General features: G+C 31.3%; 3 protein-coding genes and 2 long non-coding RNA genes across 22 annotated transcripts; 4 read left to right on the plus strand and 1 right to left on the minus strand.

The window, feature by feature from the left end:
- Window positions 1-302: 302 nt before the first annotated feature.
- LOC145129591 (uncharacterized) lies at window positions 303-2,079 on the minus strand. Its single transcript, XR_013717556.1, has 3 exons — window positions 1,974-2,079; window positions 980-1,043; window positions 303-405 (listed from the first exon to the last, which is right to left on the minus strand). It is a non-coding gene; the product is annotated as an uncharacterized LOC145129591 (long non-coding RNA).
- Window positions 2,080-3,366: 1,287 nt separating this feature from the next.
- LOC145132351 (uncharacterized) lies at window positions 3,367-8,563 on the plus strand. 17 transcript variants are annotated; one of them, XR_013718012.1, is made up of 10 exons: window positions 3,367-3,918; window positions 4,029-4,171; window positions 4,345-4,877; window positions 5,588-5,731; window positions 6,266-6,348; window positions 6,438-6,528; window positions 7,294-7,547; window positions 7,783-7,915; window positions 8,057-8,106; window positions 8,272-8,563. It is a non-coding gene; the product is annotated as an uncharacterized LOC145132351 (long non-coding RNA). The 17 variants fall into 17 exon arrangements; XR_013718022.1 differs by lacking the exons at window positions 7,783-7,915; window positions 8,057-8,106 and having other exon boundaries at window positions 4,345-4,389; window positions 4,511-4,535; window positions 4,773-4,877; XR_013718014.1 differs by lacking the exons at window positions 7,783-7,915; window positions 8,057-8,106 and having other exon boundaries at window positions 4,029-4,190; window positions 4,345-4,389; window positions 4,511-4,877.
- Window positions 8,564-11,825: 3,262 nt separating this feature from the next.
- LOC145130109 (uncharacterized) lies at window positions 11,826-12,587 on the plus strand. The gene is made up of 2 exons (XM_079064962.1): window positions 11,826-12,300; window positions 12,412-12,587. Exons 1-2 carry the CDS (start codon window positions 11,826-11,828, stop codon window positions 12,585-12,587), a joined length of 651 nt encoding a protein of 216 aa, XP_078921088.1.
- A 335-nt stretch (window positions 12,588-12,922) lies between these two features.
- LOC145130110 (uncharacterized) lies at window positions 12,923-14,350 on the plus strand. The gene has a single exon (XM_079064963.1). The coding sequence runs from the start codon at window positions 12,923-12,925 to the stop codon at window positions 14,348-14,350; it is 1,428 nt and encodes a 475-aa protein (XP_078921089.1).
- A 4,069-nt stretch (window positions 14,351-18,419) lies between these two features.
- LOC145129537 (uncharacterized) lies at window positions 18,420-21,073 on the plus strand. 2 transcript variants are annotated; one of them, XM_079064287.1, is made up of 6 exons: window positions 18,420-18,577; window positions 18,931-19,806; window positions 19,879-19,961; window positions 20,271-20,382; window positions 20,661-20,713; window positions 20,822-21,073. In XM_079064287.1, the coding sequence occupies exons 2-6, from the start codon at window positions 18,981-18,983 to the stop codon at window positions 20,963-20,965; spliced, it is 1,218 nt and encodes a 405-aa protein (XP_078920413.1). In that variant the 5' UTR covers window positions 18,420-18,577; window positions 18,931-18,980; the 3' UTR covers window positions 20,966-21,073. The 2 variants fall into 2 exon arrangements, with proteins under 2 accessions (XP_078920413.1, XP_078920414.1); XM_079064288.1 differs by having other exon boundaries at window positions 18,935-19,806.
- Window positions 21,074-21,703: the final 630 nt, after the last annotated feature.

Consider the following 21,703-nt stretch of genomic DNA (forward strand, 5'->3'; position numbering starts at 1 on the left):
CATGTTGAAATGATCCTAGACATGATAGCTTATATACGAGGTTTGTTCTTATGATTTTGGTGTGTTTTTCTTGTGGAATGTTGAAATTGTAGCAACTTGTATGTGTGATTTTTCATACGGATTTTGATATTGTTGAAATACTTAAATAATATTTTTCAAAACGTCAATAAGTTAATGTCACACCCCGATCCTTGTCGGAATCGATCGAGGCGTGATATATTGTTCAAAGTCTCATGACAACTATGTTATAGTATGATTAGATTCAATTAAGTACTAAGTATGCAAACAAGATCTACAACATACAAATACAAATCCAAATACGAACAACATTTATTACATCAAATTTAAATAGTCTTGTGGATTTCTAAGGCACAACCTATTTTTCATCAACTTCATTCTTCAAATCTGCATCATGGGTAAAAACAGGTCAACTACGAGAGTTGGTGAGTAATCTAATTTTAGTAGAGAAAATTGTGAAGTTGAAACCTTTATAATTGGAAATTTGTTTTCTTTTGAAGTCGGCAAACAATTGTATTTGAGATAACGGTTTATAAATCAAAAATTGATTAACAAATGATAACAACAACAATAAGTCCTCACCCTATATATACATATGTATATATATATATATATATAAATATATATAGGATGGAGCATCTAATCATCATACACACTCAACCACGTGCGATCAATCACCTTAGTGTCCCAAGGCGGAGTGGTCAACCCAATAGCGCTATTATTGTCCATAACGTACCTCAAGAATACGGGCATAGTCATGGAGATTAGACTAAAAATGGTAATGCACTACAAGTACATGTAGCGTAAACAAACAATAGTTATACAATTAATGACTCACGTATAAATGTCCCAACAATGTCTCAATTGTGATAAAACAATAAAATGAAGTTGGAACATATTAGGACCACATGATACACCCCAAAAGTATTGAAAATTATAAAGTATGGGGTAGATTACTCACATTAGTCCCAAAACGAAATGTGTGTGTCGTACGATAGACGGTTCGGGTCAAAATGGCGTAGATCCTAATATAATTAATAGTTTTGGTTTAGGAACTGCTAAACGAGAATAGAGTACTAATACAAATAGTTAGACACATATTCTTATATTAGATGAATTAACAATAATTCATTTTGATTATAATATTAAGGTATTCATTTGTTAAATGAATTTTAAATTGAATTAATTACTTTGCATAATTAATTTATATTTTCAATTTAGGCCAGATTTTAATAATTTCTTATTAAAATAATAACTTGTCCAATTATAATTATTTACAGATTTTAACAATTATTTATATGAAATAATCATTAAAATGCATTTTTACATGCTTAAATACTTAGGAAAATGGTTTTAAATAGTACACAGTATTGAAAAATTATGAAATTATTAAGAAATCATTATTTCATACAATATTAATTACTGTAAAATTTTTATATTTTTCTGAACTGTTTTAGTATTTATTTAATACTTTAATGATTAAACAACAACAAAATTCGGGAAAAATAATAAATGATTCCCAAAAATTCTGTAAAATTAACCATAGTTTTATAACATGATATAGAGCCCAGTGTATAAGTTTCGGATATTTGTGACTATGGGAAGTATTTTTTATATATTTCATTATTAATTAATCAATAAAATCATAAATAATAGTAAACAGTAATATAAATGCATGAAACTTCATAAATTATGTTTAATCAATATATTGGTCATCCCAGAATTTTCTCAGAATTTATTGAATGCAAAAAGTATTTTATGTGAATTATTGCTCTACTTTATTGCAATAATTATAGTAATTCAATAAAAATAAGTTATTTTCTGAAAATTTCCAGAACTTCTTATTTTATTGATGGGATTCTGAGAAAAATCAGGTTTATGCATAAAATGAGTTTTAGATATTTTGGTGGATTTAATTTGTTTCTTGTATGAATTTGAAACTTTTAACAACATACCTTGATGAAGGCTTCAAGATGGATGAAGATTTGAGTATAATAGATTGTTGTTGGCTGGAATATGAGTATTTCTTGGATGAATTTCGAGATTGAGAGTGAGAGAAAGAATAGAGAAGGTTTAAGTGGTGAAGAGAATAATGTGTTGGGAGAAAAGGAAAGGAAAGTGGATGGGAGGTGTGAGTGGGAGACCATGAGAATAATCTTTTTGCTTTTGGTGGTCTTCATAATTTCCCACTAACACAAGCATCTTTTACATAATTAATATAAGAGTTTTATAAAATTTAATGTAAAGTTTATAAAAATAGAGTTTTATAAAATTTAATGTAAAATTTATAAAAATGGAGTTTTATAAAAGATGAGTTATTATTTGATTACAACAATCTACTTTGATTTGAAGTTTAATTATAGCATTCAAGTTTGATTCTTTTAAATTTAATTAGAGCATTATACTTTGATTTGATTTTAATATGGTATCATAATTTAATTTGATTATAGTTATAACGTTGTACTATACTATGTTGCTATTAACGTCAATTTATATCGTAGTGTATGAGTTTTGATCCTATTAGCGTCAAGTAATCTTGAGTAGGGTTTGAATGAGATTGAGAGAGGTTTCGTTTGTGATCTTTTTGAGTGTCCGGCTTCGCAACGCAAGGTCCATAGACCCCGTTAAGCCATGATTTAGTGTCCTACACAATCCCGATGATTGTGCAATAGTGTTTTATCGCTTTGGTTCGTTGTTTAGCACTGTTAAGGCTAAGGAATATCAAACACATGAACTTTCCAAATGATGTTTTCTCATTAAAATAACGAATTGTACAGTGATTACATAACGTAAACCCTAACATACAAGGGTTAATGGAGTTGACCGGTTTAACTTGTTGACTTTGTTTGACTTTGACTTGACCGAAATTTGATGGTTGTCACAGTTAAAATATAGTTAGATATTGATAAGTGCTTATTTATAGTGGCTTTTTGAAACTCTTTAAAACCTCTCAAAGTGCAGTTTTTCATAAGTTAAGGGGACCTGACTTTTTAAGGGGTGTTTAGGATTGCTTATTTAAACTCTTTATTAGCATGTACCGGTTTCCAAGTGATAAGTAGATTTTAATGTTTGGATATGTAAATATAATAATCATTTATTGGGTCAAATAATGAGTTTTCCTTACTTATTTGAAACTCTTTATTAATATACAAAACTTAATTACTTATTTATCTCTAATTAATATATATATATATATATATATATATATATATATATATATATATATATATATATTAAAATTGTCCTAAGTTAGCAACAGTAAAATCCTTTTTTTTTTTTTTTTTTTTTTTTTTTATATTTTTGGCCGTTTGGGTCTCAAATGGTATCTCTTACATTTTTCTGCCTTTGTGTTCTGCTGCTTCTTTTATTTTTCACGTGTTCCGTTCTTAATCCCTCCACCCATCCACCGCCTCAGATTCTTCTTGATTCTTCATTATCGCTCATTTCCACTGCCTCGAATTTTCTGTTTCCAGTCCATTCCAATCCACCGGTTTCCCTCGATAGATTGATTTCCCTCAAAACTACCAGATAACACCCACCGATACATCACCTACACCCTCCGTCGCCAACACATCAACATCACCCACCGTTCCTAGATTTTTCTTTTCTTCTGTCTTTCTTTTTTCGCGATCGATGCTCCTTTTCTTTTGCCTCTCACGGTGTTTCTCTTCTGCTCACAAATTAACACCGCCCTCCAACCGGGGTTAGTACCGCGAAAGCTCCACCGACTTGCTTCAAGCTGAGACGTTTCCCATCTTCGCTACCGCCAGCCCCCACCTACTCTAACCTTGCGCATCTTCACGCCGACCGCCTCAGCGTACAGTATCCAGATGATGCTACCGACGACGCCTCCGCCTCCGCCTCCGCCTTCTTTCACGCTGTTAACGCCACCCACTTCAGGTATACATACTGGTTTCTCATCTATTATCTATTTTTCCTCCACTATTAAATATAGTTATAGCGCTGATTACTACTGAAATCGTCACTTTTTATCTCTTTCCTTGGGTAAGAAAACTCTAAACCCACAGGCATATCCGACAACAGTTAAGAATGGGAGAGAGTTCAATGACTATCAATTGAGAGATAGAGATAGCTGCAGGCGCCTTTGTGCTGATGTCGGTACTGTTCATAGCAGAAAGAGGCAACGCTGCTGGTGGGTTGGAGTGGCGATGGTGCTGTGATTTTCCAATTATCAGCCCTAAAACTTCTTATTTTCTGTCATATAAACCAAAAATTACCTTGATAAAAAAGTATTTGAGTGTTACGTAAGAATTCTGAAATTTGTTATGCATGTTAAAATTTCTGATTCGATTTATTTTTTTTTAGCTTTCAAAGATGGCATATGTAAAATGAAGATGAAGAATTGAACCGGTAAGCATCTGCAATCATCTTTTTTGTCTTTTGCTTGCAAATTAATTTTTGTTCCTTTTTGATTGACATTTTTTTAAACGGCATGAAATACTTGGTGATGTGTATGGTTGATTGGAAACAGTTGCTACTCATCTCCAAATTTACAGGTTTTGTTTTTGATTTTTGTAATGTTTCTATCGATTAACAAGGGTATGGTTGTGGTTTTAGTGATGTTTTGATGCACAAAAACTGTTCGATGAAATGTCTGCATGAAACCTAAGTAAACTATATATGTTTGTTTGCTTTAGTTTGATGTTTGTTTTCTGTTTTACATCTTTTTAATTTTAACTATCTTACCATCTGTATTTAGTTTACTGATATATTCCATTTAAGGATGATCATAGGTTCCTTATTGACCTCCATTTTAAACATGGATGGCTGCTCGAAAGTTCGCTGCTATTTTTCTCTTTTACTCGGTCGCCCTTTGGCATTGCTTAATGGGTAAAAAGGTAATCTTATACTTTTCATACCATTTTTTTTAAATGTTTAGTAATTTCATTCTTATAAAAATCATTATGTTTTGATTTCACACCTTTAGTTAGTAATTTGTTTCTTTACATAGACTGCATTCCAAGTCTTCCACTACACATCAATCAAGTCGGTCAATAATAAAAGCTTTTTTCTTTGTTAATTTGTTGTCCTACATGTGTAAAGTATAACGGAAGCTAACTTTGTTATTATTAATTAGAAGGGGTTAATGGTTAAGTTGCCATCAAGTTAAACTGTATGTGCTTCAAAATACAGTTTGATGACATTTTATGAAAACTTATGTGGTTTTGTACTTTAGCTGGCCTCCATAATATTTTTAAGTCTGATCATCTTTACAATGTGCATTTTTTTATTTTTTTATTATCATTTAACACTATTTATATTTTTGTCAAATCATTCAAACAGGGACTTTATAATTGCCTACGTTTATTTGTTTATAATCTTTGTTCTCAGGTGTTTATGGTAAAAAAAAAAAACTTTCAATTTTATTTTTTCAAGGATTATCTATTGCCTTAGTTTATGCTCCAAAAAGCCACATGCTTCCAATTTCGTTATGTATACTAATGTTTGTTTTTATTTATGTATGATCAACTTTTTTCTTTTACATATCATTTAATGCCCCCTTTTTTCATTGGTATATTAATCTATGTTTTATTTATACTTTGTAAAGAAATCGAAGAAGACTCCCAATTATAGGAAACAAGAGGTTTCTTCATCTTTAAATAAATGTAATAAATTGGCTTGCTTCCTATGTTGTGATGGTTGTTTGACCCTTTCCACTACAGATAAAGATGGATGTCTTTTTAATATGAAGGTAAGTGTTGTCTCTCTATTATAAATTAATGTATACGTAAATTACACAATAGATTTTGCTTTCACTCAAAAAGTGGTTTTTAGAAATTATCTAACATAAGTATGTATATCATAATTGATATGTTTTTTCAACTCAAATATGTTTAAAACTATTATTAGAATGATTAGTTACTTAAAAACGATGATGATTAACCAAAAAATATCCAAATAAATGGTTTTAACTTAATTAACAGGTATAGTAGTTACAAATAATATTAAAAATCAAATTTAAATAGATCATACTTTGGAAAAAAAGAACAGTTTTTATGAAGTATTCCTCGTCTTATATATTGGTAGCAAGTTCTCTATAGTATGTTTTTTTTTTCTTTATAATAGATTATACTTTGGAAAATCCATCCAATCATAGCATTCAAAATTTATAAGTGGAATTTTAAAACTACAATGTTGTAATGGATTTAATAAATAAATCATAGTATGTTGCTATTTCTTGCATGGATATTAACTGGCCAGTAATCTATTGTGGTTTTGCTTGCAGGTTACAGATTTACATCAGGATTCTAAGTTTGTAATGGTATATAAATTTTAGGAGGTTCTGACACAAAAAATGGAATGGAGCAGGTATATGATTTCTTGAGATTGGGTTGCTATTTCTTGCATGACAGTTATGGATCGAATTGTATTTTTATTCACCATTTTCTTTTTTGCAGGTTGTAAACAAAAAGAAAGAGACAATCATCATGCCATTGTTCCTCGAGTTAATTATGGCTGCTGGAGAAAAAGCCTGTGTTTCCATTGAAGGTGTTAATTTTCTTGAACCAAATTCTAATATTGACATTGTTGTTTTTTAATACAGCTTGTACAGGCAGAGTTGAAAAAAAAATCATGATATATGTAGTCTTATTTTTGTATCTGCTTAAGTCTGATGGTTTGTTTGCAAAAAGACAAAATGGGCGTAAATATTAAGAATAACAATGTACTTTCTTTACAACTACTCATAACAGAGTACCACAACTGTCAAAGCGTACCACAATCAACCAAAACAATCTCTTATAACAAATCCATACCCCGCGAAGCGGGGTTCCTCATCTAGTACTCTTTATATATTACTAACAACTTGTTTTTTTCTCTCATCATGTTGTAAATTCAATTTTCCTGCGTTCTCCTCTTGCTGTAAATTCAATCATCCCCTTCTTATATATATATATATATATATATATATATATATATATATATATATATTATATATATATGCAACATAAGAAGTTGTCGTTTTGAGCTAATTTCAACACTTAATCGATTTGCTTGATAACGTAATATTTCAAGCGTATCTTGTTTCCTTTATTTTCGGTATCACATGATTTCCTCACTTTCAGAAGTCGATTGTGTTTAACCGGAAAAAAAAAATCATGTCTTGTAAATTGGAATCGGTATTTTGATTAGAACGAGAAAGTATACAGGGTTGAAATTGAAATTGCAATTGAAATTATAATTTTTTGCTAATCGATTGTCAATCTCTGTTTGTTCTCGATTGTTGTTGTTCGGATATTCTACACCATATTCAAGACATTGTTGCAGGTTAGTGATTTTTTTATAAGATAAATATTCATTCCTCATCCATTCTTCGTTAAGGTTGAACTCCCCCTTCTCATCAAATTTCTGATTTTTTGTAAACTCCCCCTTCTCATCAAATTTCTGATTTTCCCACAAAATTACAGGTTGTTTCATAGATAGCCGATTCCGAAATTTCTGGATTTATCTCAAAATCTGATTTTCTCACAAACTATCGATTTAGAACCACGAATTCACTCTTTGGCCAGGTACAATATGTGTTTTTACTACTCAATTCTTCTTATTTGTTGTTGTTGGTACCCTGATCGGCAACTATACTTTTTGGTATTTTAGTACAAGTTTTTTTTTCTTCTGAAACTTCATAAGTGGTGTAAAAGCTACTTTCTATTGCAAAATCTTGTTGTTTGATTTGTTTATATGTTAGAAATAGTTTATTGACTTTCTTTTATTTGATGGTAAATGTTTGATATGAATGCATACAAGGTGTTTGAGAAAATGCCCACTAGGATGGAACAATTAGATTGGTTTTGGAAGGCCATAGTTTTCACTCATATATGTGGTGGTTACAAATAGCAGGTGAAATCAACAAGTAATTTTCAACAAAAGGATATAAAAGGTGGTAACTACATTGTGACCATACTTATATATATATATATATGTATATATATATATATATATTTTCAACTTATTAAGCTTTATATATTTTCAACTTATTAAGCTACTTTTGGTAACTACATTGTCTGGTATGCAACAAAAGGATATAAAAGTTGGTTCATGTGCTACTCACCTGTTGGTTATCATTTTCAGGTGAGGTTACTTTAAATTCTTAATAAACCGTTATGATTTTTGTCTCATTAAATGTATGTTTATTTCTTTTTCTAGACATGTTTGTTTGTTCCTACAACCTCTGTTGGTTATCAATCCTATCATGTGTAACATCCACAATCTCTCATATTATTCATGTCATTTCAGGTGGCTGTAAACTATCCAACAATAGTTCCACCTGGACAAGTATTCGACGGGTTAAATGCTCACTATCAAGCATGAGCTTCAAGGGAACTGATGGTTTCTCACCATGTCCAGAAAAAAAAGTTTTTGCAGTGTTTGTATGTGTCAAGTGTGCTCAAAATTAGAAGTTGTTAATAGTCACTAGAACAAAATTGTTTATTGACAAACATGGTTTTATATATAACTGTATCGTTAATTATTTTTCCCAACGACCATGTACTTACATTTAATTTATAATATTGATTAGTTTGGCTAATGACCTATGTATTTATACTAACGAACTTTTGGTAAACCTTATTTGAGGTTTACTTATGCATAGAATAGGAAGTAATTCTAGGGGATTGTTTGACTTTTATGTTTGTTTGTGTCAAGGGCATTATAGTCCTTTTAGCTAAGTTGGTGGTGAATAAAAGTATAAATAAGGTCAGCTAAGAAATGGTTAGGTATTATGTTTCTAGAGTAAGTTTACTCTAAATTAGGGTGAAACTGTCCAATTGAATGACAACCATAGATTTTAACAGTGATTCTACTCTAATCATTCAACCAGATTCCTACTCAATTGCTCTAATTCATCTCCATCAGATCTAGACTATACCAATTTTTCATTGTTCACCGAGATACCAACATATTTGGATTTTTTTTATCAGAAATAACAATCATCCTACAATAACAAACTACTTATCTTTTAAATTGCAATAGCAACCGACTAATATTTTTAACCTGTAATAGCAATATATTTATCTTTTTAACTTGTAATAGCAACCTACTTATCTTTTTAACATTTATTATCAACATATTTATCTTTTTAACCTATGAAACAACCACCATATAGAATTTTCTTTCCAAAATCAGCAACGTGCATGCTTTCTATCCAAAACAGAATTTCAACATAGAATCCAGATTATTTATAATCGTTTCTGGTCAAAACAGAAAAAACCATACAATTATCTAAATCAAAATTTTAGCAAGTATCTATATTTTAATACACCATACCTATGCATTTAACATTTAATAGTAAATTCCATAACTCAAAATTTTCATTCCAAAACTGAAACAGATTCTAAAGTTGTAAAAAAACTGAAATAGGTTCTGAAAATGAAGCAGGTTCTGAAACAGGTTCAAAAACTGAAGTAAGTTCTGAAACAGGTCCTAAAACTGGAAAAAAAATCATCCCATCAATGTTTCTCTTGCAGCGATTCATCGACCTGATACATGAAAAATTAAATAGATAATCAATATAACTATGAGATTAGGAAAATCATGAAAATTAATAAGTTTGTAACGACCTTTCTTTTTGAACAACTAGTGGCATAATGGCCCAATCCTTGGCAATAAGAGCATGTTCGTTTTTTCGGCACTTCTAAACAAGACTTAAGTCTGCTTGCATTTTTAGGACGCCCTGTGGTTGTAGTTGGACCAAAAGGATCTCGGACAGATAATTGAGGGATCATATCGACTTGTGAAATTCCCACGCAAGAACCTTGAGATACATTCTCAAAAACATTAGTTTTTTTTTCTAATCGCTTGATCATCTAAAAGACTAATCAGTAAAGTATTGAGTTTTTGAATCTCTGACGGGGAGTCTCTTGCTTGTTCAATTAATTTAGTAAAATTTGAACGAACACACCACAAAGTTAAGGCACTAACTCCATTTTCATTATCCTTCTCCTCGAGTCCGATGCAACGATTACCCACCTTGTATCTAGCATTAATGGTCCACCGAGATAAAATATAGTGAATCGGAAGTGTTTCAACAAGTCTCTTCTTCATCACATATAGGCTATGCTTGCATAAAATCCCACATGTCTCAAACTTACCACACGAACAGGTGACATTTACTTGATTCAAAGAACGAAAGCTAACAATTCACCAATATCTTTTATCAATGTCCAGTTGCCCAACTCGATATTTGATTTCTTTAGTAGTTTTGCATAAAGTCTCATGACTTAAATTGCTAGTGGCTTCTTTCCATTCTTTTTTGAAAATCTCAAAAACTTTTCTAGTATAACACTCACCTGCTTTTGCTTCGATTGGATGCACAGATGAAAGAACAGCCCTCGAGTTCATAGTCTTGAAGTCTTCATCTTCTTCAGCAGACCTACGAGACTCAACTGCTTTATCATAGTGTATGACAAATTCATTCAACATAGTCCTTGAATTAACATATCCATCAAAAAAAATGAATACTCTCACTTCGTCCACTTGTTATCATACCAGCGAAGAAAATATCCTTTAAGAAGGCTTTAGCCCAATGTTTCCTTTGGTTATACATTTCACTTACCCAACAATTACTTTCTAAATTATATTTACCACGTGGCCAGCCCATGGGCCTGGGCAAGCTGGGCGACCGTCCCGGGCCCCCAAACGCCAAAGGGCCCCATATTTATACCTGTTATTGGGTTATATTAGTTGCAGCCCATATTTTTTAAGCCTATATTTTTTTGGCCCAAAATTAACTCCTACACACTGCGCCCAAATTGAACTGCGCCCAAATTGAAGAAGCGGGAGTGACGGAGTCTGACCTACCGTGTTTGAGTTTCTCGGTTCCAATTTCCAAGACTCAATTGAATCTTCGACAGTTCGACTTCTCTTCAGCTTCGCTAGTTCGCTTCCATGGAAAATCCAAACGACACACCATCTCTAACGGTTAATTCTCGATTCTCCTTCTTCTATTTCTAGTTCAAGACTTCAAGTTTATCGGTTACCCTTCTCCAATCTCCTCCTCTTCTCTGAATTTTGATTTTCTGATTCGCCATCGCCGATTAGTCGATTACGAATTACATAATACTCATTCTCTATTTCTCTTTTATTTTCCAATTTCATATTTCTGAAATAGCTGGTGGAGTGGTGTTGTGGTGATTCTTTTTCTAATTTCTGAATCGTTTGGTGAATCCGTGAATGGTGAATTCGGATTTCGTATGAACTTTGAAGACTGAAGTACAGTACAACGCTTTGATTGTGAGTCTAATTTTTTAATCTGTGAACTATTTGTCTATTTTGTTAAGAGTAGGCAATGGAATGTGATTTAATTATTGATTTTGATTAAATAAACTTCTGTAATGTTGATTTTGTTATGAATGATTAATCAGATTTGAGATTTGAGATAATAAGATATGAGATAAATTTTCTAATTTCTTTGTTTAACTGTTTTTTATGTTCAGATAATAAGATTTGAGATTGCTCAAAGATTATTAACAGCTAAGCTGGTTACAGACTTACAGCCTACTGCCTACAGGTAATTTCTTTTTTAAAAAAATTAATCTATTTTCTGTGATTTTGCTAAATTTGAAATTTCTCATATTTAAAGATTATTTTGTATTTTTAATCTTCAGATTTCTCATTGCTTTGGGAACAAAGGATTAAGGATATATAATCTTATAAACAAGCAACAGAAAGTCAACTGCTGAGCAGCCACATTAGCCATCAGGTAGTCTACTTTCCCATTATTTTGTTAAGTTGTTTTTTGTGAATCTGTGTGATTGTTTGTTATCGGTTATCTTAATTGTTATCTGTTAAAAATGCCTCCTAGAAAATATATGTCTGGAAGTGAAAAACAAAAAATTGAACAATTAAATGATTCTCAAAAAGGATCTATGAATAAGTTTGTAAAAAAAATAAATTCTTCTAATGTAGAAGATAATGTTGCACATAAAAATGGTTTAGGTGAAGAAGATAATGTCATACATGAAAATGTTTCAAATGAAAATGTTGTTATTGATGATGAAATTTTTAATAATGAAGATGTTAATTTTTCTCATGAAAATGTTAATATTACAAATGAGAATGAAAATGAAAATGACATGAATAATAACAATGAACAATTTATTCCACCTTTAGATATATATGATCATAGTAATTGGAATAATCTTGATAATAACTTAAGAGATCTTTTGATTGAAAAAGGGCCAATAAGAGAAACAAATTTTGTGTATCCTAAAGATAATTTATCTAGACATTTTTCTTATGCTTCTTATACTAGAAAGTTAAGTAATGGTGAGACGAGTGATTGAAAATGGCTAATTTACTCAAAACAAGTTGATAGAGTGTTTTGTTTTTGTTGTAAATTGTTTAAACCTAATAATTATGTTACTAAAATCTCTTTAGCAAATGATGGATTTAATGATTGGAAACATCTATTTGATAGACTTAACGAACATGAAAATAGTTCCCAACATCTTTTTTGTATGGATTCTTGGGATGAAGTAAAAACAAGATTGGATAATAATAAAACAATTGATAAAGATTTACAAAATAAAATTTTAACTGAAAAAGAACGTTGAAGGCAAGTTTTAAAAAGAATAATTGTTGTCATCAAATATTTGGCAAAATACAATTTGGATTTTCGAGGTTGTAATAAAAACTTTTTCAAGAATCCAATGGTAATTTTTTGGGAACAATTCAAATGATGGCAGAATTTGATGTTATAATGCAAGAGCATGTTAGACACATAGAAAATCATCAAACTCATCTTCATTATATAGGGCACAAAATTCAAAATGAAATCATTTCTATTTTATCTAATAAAGTTAGAATTTCTATAATTAATATTATAAAAGAATCAAAATATTTTTTTGTTATCCTTGATTGCACCCCCGATGTTAGCCATCAAGAACAAATGACTCTAGTTATTCGATGTGTGAACATGTATAACAATAAAATAAAAGTTGAAGAATTTTTTATAGAATTTTTGAAAGTAGAAAACACATCAGGTTTAGAACTTTTTAATGAGTTATTAAATGCAATTAAATCATATGGTCTTAATATTGATGATGTAAGAGGACAAGGTTATGATAATGGTTCTAACATGAAAGGAAAACACCAAGGGGTTCAAAAACGATTACTTGAAATTAATCCGAAAGCATTGTTTATGCCATGTGCTTGTCATAGTCTTAACCTCACGGTTAGTGATATGGCTCATTCTTGTGCTAAAGCTATTTCTTTTTTTGGAGTTTTGCAACGCATTTTTGTATTATTTTCGGGTTCAACTAAAAGATGGTCAATATTACTTGATAAAGTCCCTAACTCAACGGTAAAATCTTTATCTAATACTCGTTGGGAGAGTCGAATAAAAAGTGTCAAAGCCATTAGGTTTCAAGCTCCTCATATAAGGGATGCCTTGGTAGAATTATGTTCATTATGTGATGATGCAAAGTCTAAAAGTGAAGCTGAAAGTTTAGTTCATGCTATTGAAAGTTATGAATTTTTACTTGGTATGGTAATTTGGTATGATATTTTATTTGCTATTAATAAAGTTAGTAAGAAAATGCAAACCAAAACTTTGTGTATTGATGCCACAATTGATCTATTAAAAAATATGATGACATTTTTTAAAAATTATAGAAATGAAGGTTATGCCCTTAGTATAGATAATGCTAAGGCCATTGCATCGGATATGGATGTTGAAGCTATATTCCTAAAAATACGACAAATTATTAAAACAAAACAATTTGATGAAACTAATTGTGAAAATATTTCACTATCACCCAAAGAATCATTTAGAATCGAGTATTTTATATATATTGTTGATGTGGCAATTGCGTCATTAGAGAGTAGATTTGAGCAATTAACAAACTTTGAAAATATTTTTGGATTTTTATATGATTCAAAAAGGTTAAAGTCATTGGATGAAATTGAACTTAAAACAAGTTGTACTAATTTTGTAAATAAGTTTACTCATAATGACTTATGTGATGTGGATTTAAATGAATTTTTTACGGAACTTAAAGTATTAATAAAGACTTTGCCAAATGTTGTTATGTCATCGATTGAAATTTTAGAGTTTGCCAAAGGTAAAGATTGTTATCCAAATGTTTGTATTGCATATAGAATTCTATTAACCATACCTGTTACTGTAGCATCAGCAGAAATAAGTTTTTCAAAACTAAAATTATTAAAAAATTATTTGAGATCATCAATGTCACAAGAAAGATTAAATGGTTTGGCTATGTTATGCATTGAAAAAGATTTGTTGGATAATATTGAACTTGATTCTATAATTGATGACTTTGCATCTAAAAAAGCTCGTAAATGTAAATTTCTTTAGTTTTTTCTTTGTTATGTTTATGTATTATGGTTCAGAGGCCTTTTATTATTTTTTTTATTATTTTTTTTTTGTATTAATAGTTGCTAGGTTGTTTGGCTTCCGGGGCCTGTCCCGAAGCCCTTTTTTTTTCATAGGTGGGGAGTCCCCAGTCTTCAATTGTATTATTTTTTTAATTAATAAAAATTTCCGGAGGTACCGCCCTCCTTTACAAGAAAAAAAATTTATAAGGGCCCCAAAATGTCTAGGACTGGGCCTGACCACGTATAACTTCCCACCTACTTTCAAATTCTTCAACTGTATCACTTTTTACCCATTCTTTATATGATTCTTGAAAATCACTATAACGGGCAACATATGGTCGAAGGTGTTCCAATTCGTGCTTCTTAATATGCCATGAACAAAAACGATGTCGCGTGTTTGGAAACACTTTTCTTATTGCATTACCTATAGCTTTGTCTTGATCAGTAATAATTGCCTTCAGATGATTGTCAAACATACATTTTAGGAAATGCTCAAATAACCATTCGAAAGTCTCTTCCTTTTCGTTTTCTAGCAATGCTCCACCAAATAGAATAGATTGTGCATGATGATTCACACCAATAAAAGGAGCAAAGGGCATCTTAAATTTGTTAGTCATGTAAGTGACATCAAACACAACAACATCTCCAAATTTAGTATAGGCGTCTCTTGATCTTCCATCAGCCCAAAAAATATTCCTATGGCTCCCATCATCACACAAATCCACCGAAAAATATTGGTCATTATCCACTAATGATTTGTCTTGGAAATGTTTTATAACTCCATAAAACTCCTTTCCTCTACAATGTTTTCGTTGTTCAGATAAGACATCAGCACATTGTTTTGAAGTAACATCAGCTTCATTTGAAGTTTTCATTGCATTAATAGCTTTCTTAACTTGAGATGGCTTTAATCCTGCTTGACCTAGTTCCACAATAAGAGATTTGCATTCCATTGAACGATGGATCTTACTATGAGATCTATGCTTTATCACCTTCGTTGGTGTCATGCTCAAGTCATGATTGTGTATATCGTTAAACACGTCCACGAATCATTTCCCTTTTTTTTTTTTTTTGTAATACGAAGCATTGCCTTACAGCCGTTCTTACATCTCTACGACGTTTTTTCTTATTTCCATTTGAAGTATTATCATTCCTTCTTTTGAAACCTTCTTTGTTGCACACATATATCTTCCGAAAAGGTTCATTTGTTTCTTTATTTTTATATTTGTGATGGATACGTATACCAAATCCGTGTACAAATGAATAATCATTATAAAAATTATACGCATCCTTGTGTGTATCGAACACCTTTCCCAAAATACTTTCATTGTTCCATTCATTTTCCTCACATTCAACATTTGCATCTTTTAGTTCTTCAATTGTTTCTGGCAAATCATTTGCCTCAGCATCTTCCGTTGTATGTTCTTCGATTGGCTCATCCGCTCCAACTTTAGACACCATTCACTGTATATTACATAGAACAATAACCAACAATTAGAAAATATCATTCACCAAGGATGATCACATATAAACTTATTATGTATGTTGGGTCTTTCCTAATGCCACCACACTGATAACATTCTTAAGTCTATACTCATTTTAAATTTTATTTTTCATAGTTCTCTTTTTTATCATTCACCAACATTTAGAATGAATAATTCAACAAGATCAAATAAATTTTACAAGTGAATATGTATCTTACAAAAAAGTAACTAACCAGCAACAATGCCTTGAATATTCGAGTTGTTGATAACAAACAATTTGATAATCAATAAAAATTGAGAAGTAGAACATAATGATTCTGAAAAAGTCGAGCGGCAGCAAATTAAATAATCTGATTGACAATTTCAATTACAAAATTGAGTAACAGAGTGAATATGAGAAAACAAGGTTCGACAATCAAATCAACAAAAATTGGTAATTTCAATTGCAATTTCAACCATTTATACTCTCTCGTGCTATTAAAAAAAATACCAATTCTAATTACAAGACAATTGATTTATGAATGTGAGGAATGAATATTTATCTTATAAAAAAATCACTAACCTGCAACAATGTCTTGAATATGGTGTAGGGCTAGGTTATAATGTGGATGAACAATTATTGTGCGGACGTGCGGACAATGCTATTCTATGAGAATTACTAAGGTGTTGTTTGTTTTTTGGAAAAAACCTCTTCAAACCTCTTATTGCTGCGCGGCGCAGCACACGCGCATCACTTTTCATCTCGCAATTGTTTGTTTTTTAGAAGTCTTCGGAGTCAAAAACCTCTGCGCGTGCTCTGTTTGGCGCAGCACCTGTACTGCCTCTTCCAACCTCTTCCAACCTCTTCTTCTTCTTTTTTTCTTACTGTAATTTTGATTATATGTTGTTGAAATTTTATTTCACCTTTTTTTTCGTTTTTTTTTGTTTATTCTTGTTAAATTTTTTTTTCGTTTTTTTATATTCAATAATTATAATTTCTTAATGAAATATCTTTATTTTTTGTTGAAATATCATTATTTTTATTGAAATATCATTAATTCTTGCCGAAATATTATACATTATTAAATTTTACGTATTAAAATTACTATTTTCGGTTTATAAATTAGTTTATTTTAATTTTTTAATATCTGCAGCAGTATGCAGATGTTAAAAAAACAAACACGCTTCTGATTACATTCTGCAGCCGTTTGGTCCACCTCTTCTACTGCAGAGGGTTGCAGAGGTGGTCCGCAGACTACATGAATTTTTGCATCAGAAAATCAAACAACACCTAAGATAATGAGTTGTTTAGTAATGCGAATACGTTAAATCTTACAACAATATCGTTATTTTCATGCATTCTCACTAATTCTTATTCATTTTTGTTCTCAAACATCGTTTTTCACTCATTTTCATTCTGACAGAATACGACTCAATAAACATTCTGACAGAATGAGAATAATAATAAAAATCTATAATAACCTTATAGACGATTTAATTAGTGAGAATGCGTGTTAATGACAATAGTTATGTAAGATTGAACGTATTCATATTATCAAACAACTTATTTTCTTTGTCATTCTCACAGAATAACATTGTACACACGACCACACAATAGATGTCAATCCACATTTGAACCTAGCTCTCTCTCTCTCTCTCTCTCTCTCTATATATATATATATATATATATATATATATATATATATATATATATATATATATATATATATATATATATATATATATATATATATATATATATATATATATGTGTGTGTGTATTGCTTATCAATATTCTAAAAACTCACATAGAATATGATTAAAAACACATTTTAATTTATCTTTTATTTCATTGATTTTTTCCTTTTAAATATTTGTTGACCAACGTAACAACATCATTTTCAATTTTTCATGTCCTAACACATTTTACTATTTTTATTTTTAATCATTCAAATAATATAATATAGAGTGACTGAATCTTTTAGTTGTTAATAAATACATGTTTGCAAATATCTTTTCAATGTTTACTACTATGTAAAATATTTTACATGATTGTAAATATCTTTTTGATACAACTATATATACTCAGAAAAGTCGCAAAATATATTTTACAGTGTTATCGATATTAATTTTTATATAAAAATTATTATTATAAATGATAAAAAAATAAAATGTTATTGAAACAAATATGAAAAACCAATAATGTGTAAGATGTCTCTTTCGATCATTTGACATGTTTAAGTCGAATTTGTCAAACTACTTATCACATTTTGATATCATATAAGTTAATCCAAACATTTTTATTAAAATCGGATAAACTAATAAATACTTTTATAAAAAACATAAACTATTATTATTATTATTTTATTATTTTTTTAAAGACAAATCTAATTTACTCATAAAATACCTTTTAATTTCAAATATATTCATGACGATTTACCGCTCAGCTAAAAACCCTTTAATACTCATAAATTATTTTAATTAATCCCAAACATCTGATAGGTTGGGTTAGTACTCATAAATTATTTTAAACAATCCCAAACACCCCTAAATGGCTTCTAACTTATTAAACGTAAAATTACAATAATACCCCCAAAACCTACACTCGGTTCAGAGCTCTCCCCTCGTTCAAAGCGGCCTCCACGCTTCTTCTTCGCGAGAAGTTCACAGTTGCAATTTCTCTCCTACCTTCACCACCAATCACCGGCGACACCGGCTACAGTCTCGCCTTCTCCGGTCTCCTGGTAAGTGACTATCTTTTTTCTGGTTCGGTACAAGTGTATGCTTGTCTGATTCGATGAAGCAGTTGCAATTAGTTGTTCGATTAGCGTCTAATTAGTGTTTGAAGCACATCATTTAATCTGAATCCCGACTGAATTCCTGTCAAGATTTGATTCGGTATCTATTTCTTGTCCGGAATTCTGTCAAGATCGATGTAGGGCTTGTTGTTACAAGTGTATGGTTATGTATGATTTATGTGTTAATATTGTGTAATATGTTTGTGTTTTATGTTGTTCATTATGTTCAATCCGTGAAATCCGAAATCCTTATGCTTGACTTATATTGAAAATGTGGTTGTTTGGCATTGTTGATTTAGACAGAGAGAATCTGAAGCACGCACTAGGGTTTCTGAGCTAATCGTCTCCAATGGTGGCAACAGCGATTATCCTCCATTTCCGTCCGCTCAGACACCGACATCTACTCCTCCTCCAAAATGCTACTTCCTCCCTCCGCTTTTCATCATCATCCTCATCTTCCAATTCCGATGACAATGATGAGAAAGGAACCTCACAATCACAATCACAATCACAACCCCAATCTTCTTCTTCTTCCTCTGATTATTTCAGCGATGTGAAAGCCAGTCTAAAACAAACACCTCAACAGCCTCGCAGGTCGTCTTCCTTTAGCTCTAATCCAAGTCCCCGTGATGAGTCTACTCAAAAGCTCTCTTCCATGGACGACATCCGAAAAAGCCTCTCGGGGTATACTCGCGTCCAACCACCACCACCACCACAGCCAAAGCAACCAGTTATCTCATTCCAGGAGCTCTACAAGCGAAGTGTAATGCCAAAAGCTGATCAACAATCTGGCACCAAAACCGCTCCATCTTTAGACTCAATCCGCATGAGTTTAAATCACGTGCCACCACAATCACAACAACCAAGGTCACCTCTTGATGGAATTAGTCAGAGTCTGAAATACAAGATTCCTTCTACTAAGGGTGTGGTGTCGGATGAGAGTAAAACAGAGTTTGTGAGGATGTACAGCTATGGAGAAATGGGGGAGAAGTTGAGGAAGCTGAGGCCAGGGAACAAGACCACCAAATTTTCATTAGGAGAGTTAAGTGAGAGGCTGAAAATGTTGAGAGAAATTGAGGAAAAGGAAATCGAAAGCACCAATGGTTTGAAGTATATGCACCTCAGGGAGAGCCTTAAAAAGTTGCAGGATGATGGGATAACCAAAAAGAATGCAGGTATTTCACTTTGTTGGTCTCAATAGTTGAATTTTGTATCAAATGATGTGTTCTTGTTTCATTTGCTTGCAGCTCAAAGAGCTAATATATTGGGTCAGCTTGGAGGAACTCCTAGCTTTATGTCATCTCCCCCAAAGGAAGTCTTGGTTGAAAAGGCAAGTGTTTCAATATTTTGGTTCCTTTCAGCTGTTCTTACTTAAAGCCGAAATCTTTGGGATGTAAACAAAGGAACTTGATACTATAAACTCTCCATTTTCCTCTTCTTGAACAATGATTATGAAGAGTTAGAATGTTCTTTTTCTATACAAAGAAAGAACCTGTGGTAATGTAAGTTTGATGGAATACAACATAGATTTTTGTATTAGGTTGGAAAGACCGAAAGATCCTTATGATTTTAGGTTCCCCTCTATTTATAAAATAGATTTTTTGGTGACTCAAACTTTGCATTCTTTTTTTGTGGACAGTATTTCCATCCAGATCATATGTCATCTGCAGAGAAACAGAAGATTGAGCTTAAAAATGTAAGGGACAAGTTTAAAATTTCTGAATCGGATTGTGGATCAGCTCGTGTTCAAGGTATGTAACAGCTCAAAAGTATTTTCTTCATTCTTCAATTGATCATCATTTTTCCTTCATATGTTATTTGTTCTGTTTAGAAAAATTAAAAATGCATCATTGGATTTGGGAATTCTTTCCCGAGAAATCAATTCAGATTTCCAGACATTAAAAGTAAATTATCAAGTTATATTTCAACAGTGATTGTTGTGTTTTACATCAAAATATACAAGATTCAAGTTGTTAGTGGTTGCAAGTTATTTGGTTTATTGACTTTTTGAGCATATTTTTTCTTTCAGTGGCACAACTAACTACAAAGATCAAGCACCTTGCTACAGTGCTACACAAAAAGGTAATTTAGATGTTATTTATTAATAGTATACTTAGGGCTCTTTTAATATGATATGAAGAAGAAGGATAGTAGTTGATGTTGATTACTTGATTGATAAAAATGATGCAGGATAAGCACTCTAGAAAGGGTCTTCAAGCAATGGTACAGAAAAGGAAGAAGTTGTTGAAGTACCTTCGAAGAACTGACTGGGATTCTTATTGCTTTTGTCTCGCAGAACTTGGTCTCAGGGACTCTGCAGATTACAAAGTTTAGATTTACTTATTTAACTGCTTTTTTCCTTTCCTTATATTTTTGCTATTATAGACTAGTAAAACTATCAACTTTGATCAAATAAGAGAGAATATGAATTTTGTAGCGGAATATGATGACATTTAAAAAAAAAAAAAAACATTTACCAATAGTCCAATACAATGGGGGTTTGTTACTCTTAGGTCCCAAAAAATTCTATTACAATTGTGGTCCTTATTTTAGGTTTTTATAACATGAAATGACTACTTTTGGTCCTTGAGTATAGCTGTTTCTTGCAATTCAGGCTCCAAACCCCATAAGTTCCATAACCTTCAGTAAATAATCCCAAACGCCTTATCTAAGTCTACTTTGCAAATCTAACAATTTTTTTTTTTTTGCTTTTTATACCACTCTATGATCTCATTCACCATCAAAGGGCCATCTAAAATCTATCTGCCTTTAATGAAATCAGACTGCTCACATCAAAAATTGATTATACTATCAAACATGTAATTTAGTTTATTTTAGTTATTGTGTGCTTTTATTTTTGACAAATTGTGGACTCATACAAATGTTGGTGTTAAAAGTTTTTGCGAGTCTTGTAAATTGTGCATTTTGTTATTGAAGAATAGTCATACATATGACCCTGGTGCGATGCTGGTTTTGGAAAGCCTTTTTACATTTGATCCTTCAATTCCAATGAATTATGTCCTCGAAGGATTGGAAGAAAAGGGCATGAAAGACCCGATTTCTGATTCCAAA

This window comes from Lactuca virosa, chromosome 8 (genome assembly GCF_052849685.1).
Source record: "Lactuca virosa cultivar CGN04683 chromosome 8, Lactuca_virosa_CGN04683_v6, whole genome shotgun sequence".
Taxonomy (NCBI): domain Eukaryota; kingdom Viridiplantae; phylum Streptophyta; class Magnoliopsida; order Asterales; family Asteraceae; genus Lactuca; species Lactuca virosa.

Coding starts and splice junctions, on each gene's coding strand:
- LOC145129537 (XM_079064287.1), top strand. CDS start 18,981: ATGGTGGCAACAGCGATTATCCTCCATTTCCGTCCGCTCAGACACCGA. Junction 19,962..20,270: donor AGGAAGTCTTGGTTGAAAAG/GCAAGTGTTTCA, acceptor TTTTGTGGACAG/TATTTCCATCCAGATCATAT. Junction 20,714..20,821: donor CTACAGTGCTACACAAAAAG/GTAATTTAGATG, acceptor AAAATGATGCAG/GATAAGCACTCTAGAAAGGG.
- LOC145130109 (XM_079064962.1), top strand. CDS start 11,826: ATGCCTCCTAGAAAATATATGTCTGGAAGTGAAAAACAAAAAATTGAA. Junction 12,301..12,411: donor TACTAGAAAGTTAAGTAATG/GTGAGACGAGTG, acceptor AAATCTCTTTAG/CAAATGATGGATTTAATGAT.
- LOC145130110 (XM_079064963.1), top strand. CDS start 12,923: ATGACTCTAGTTATTCGATGTGTGAACATGTATAACAATAAAATAAAA.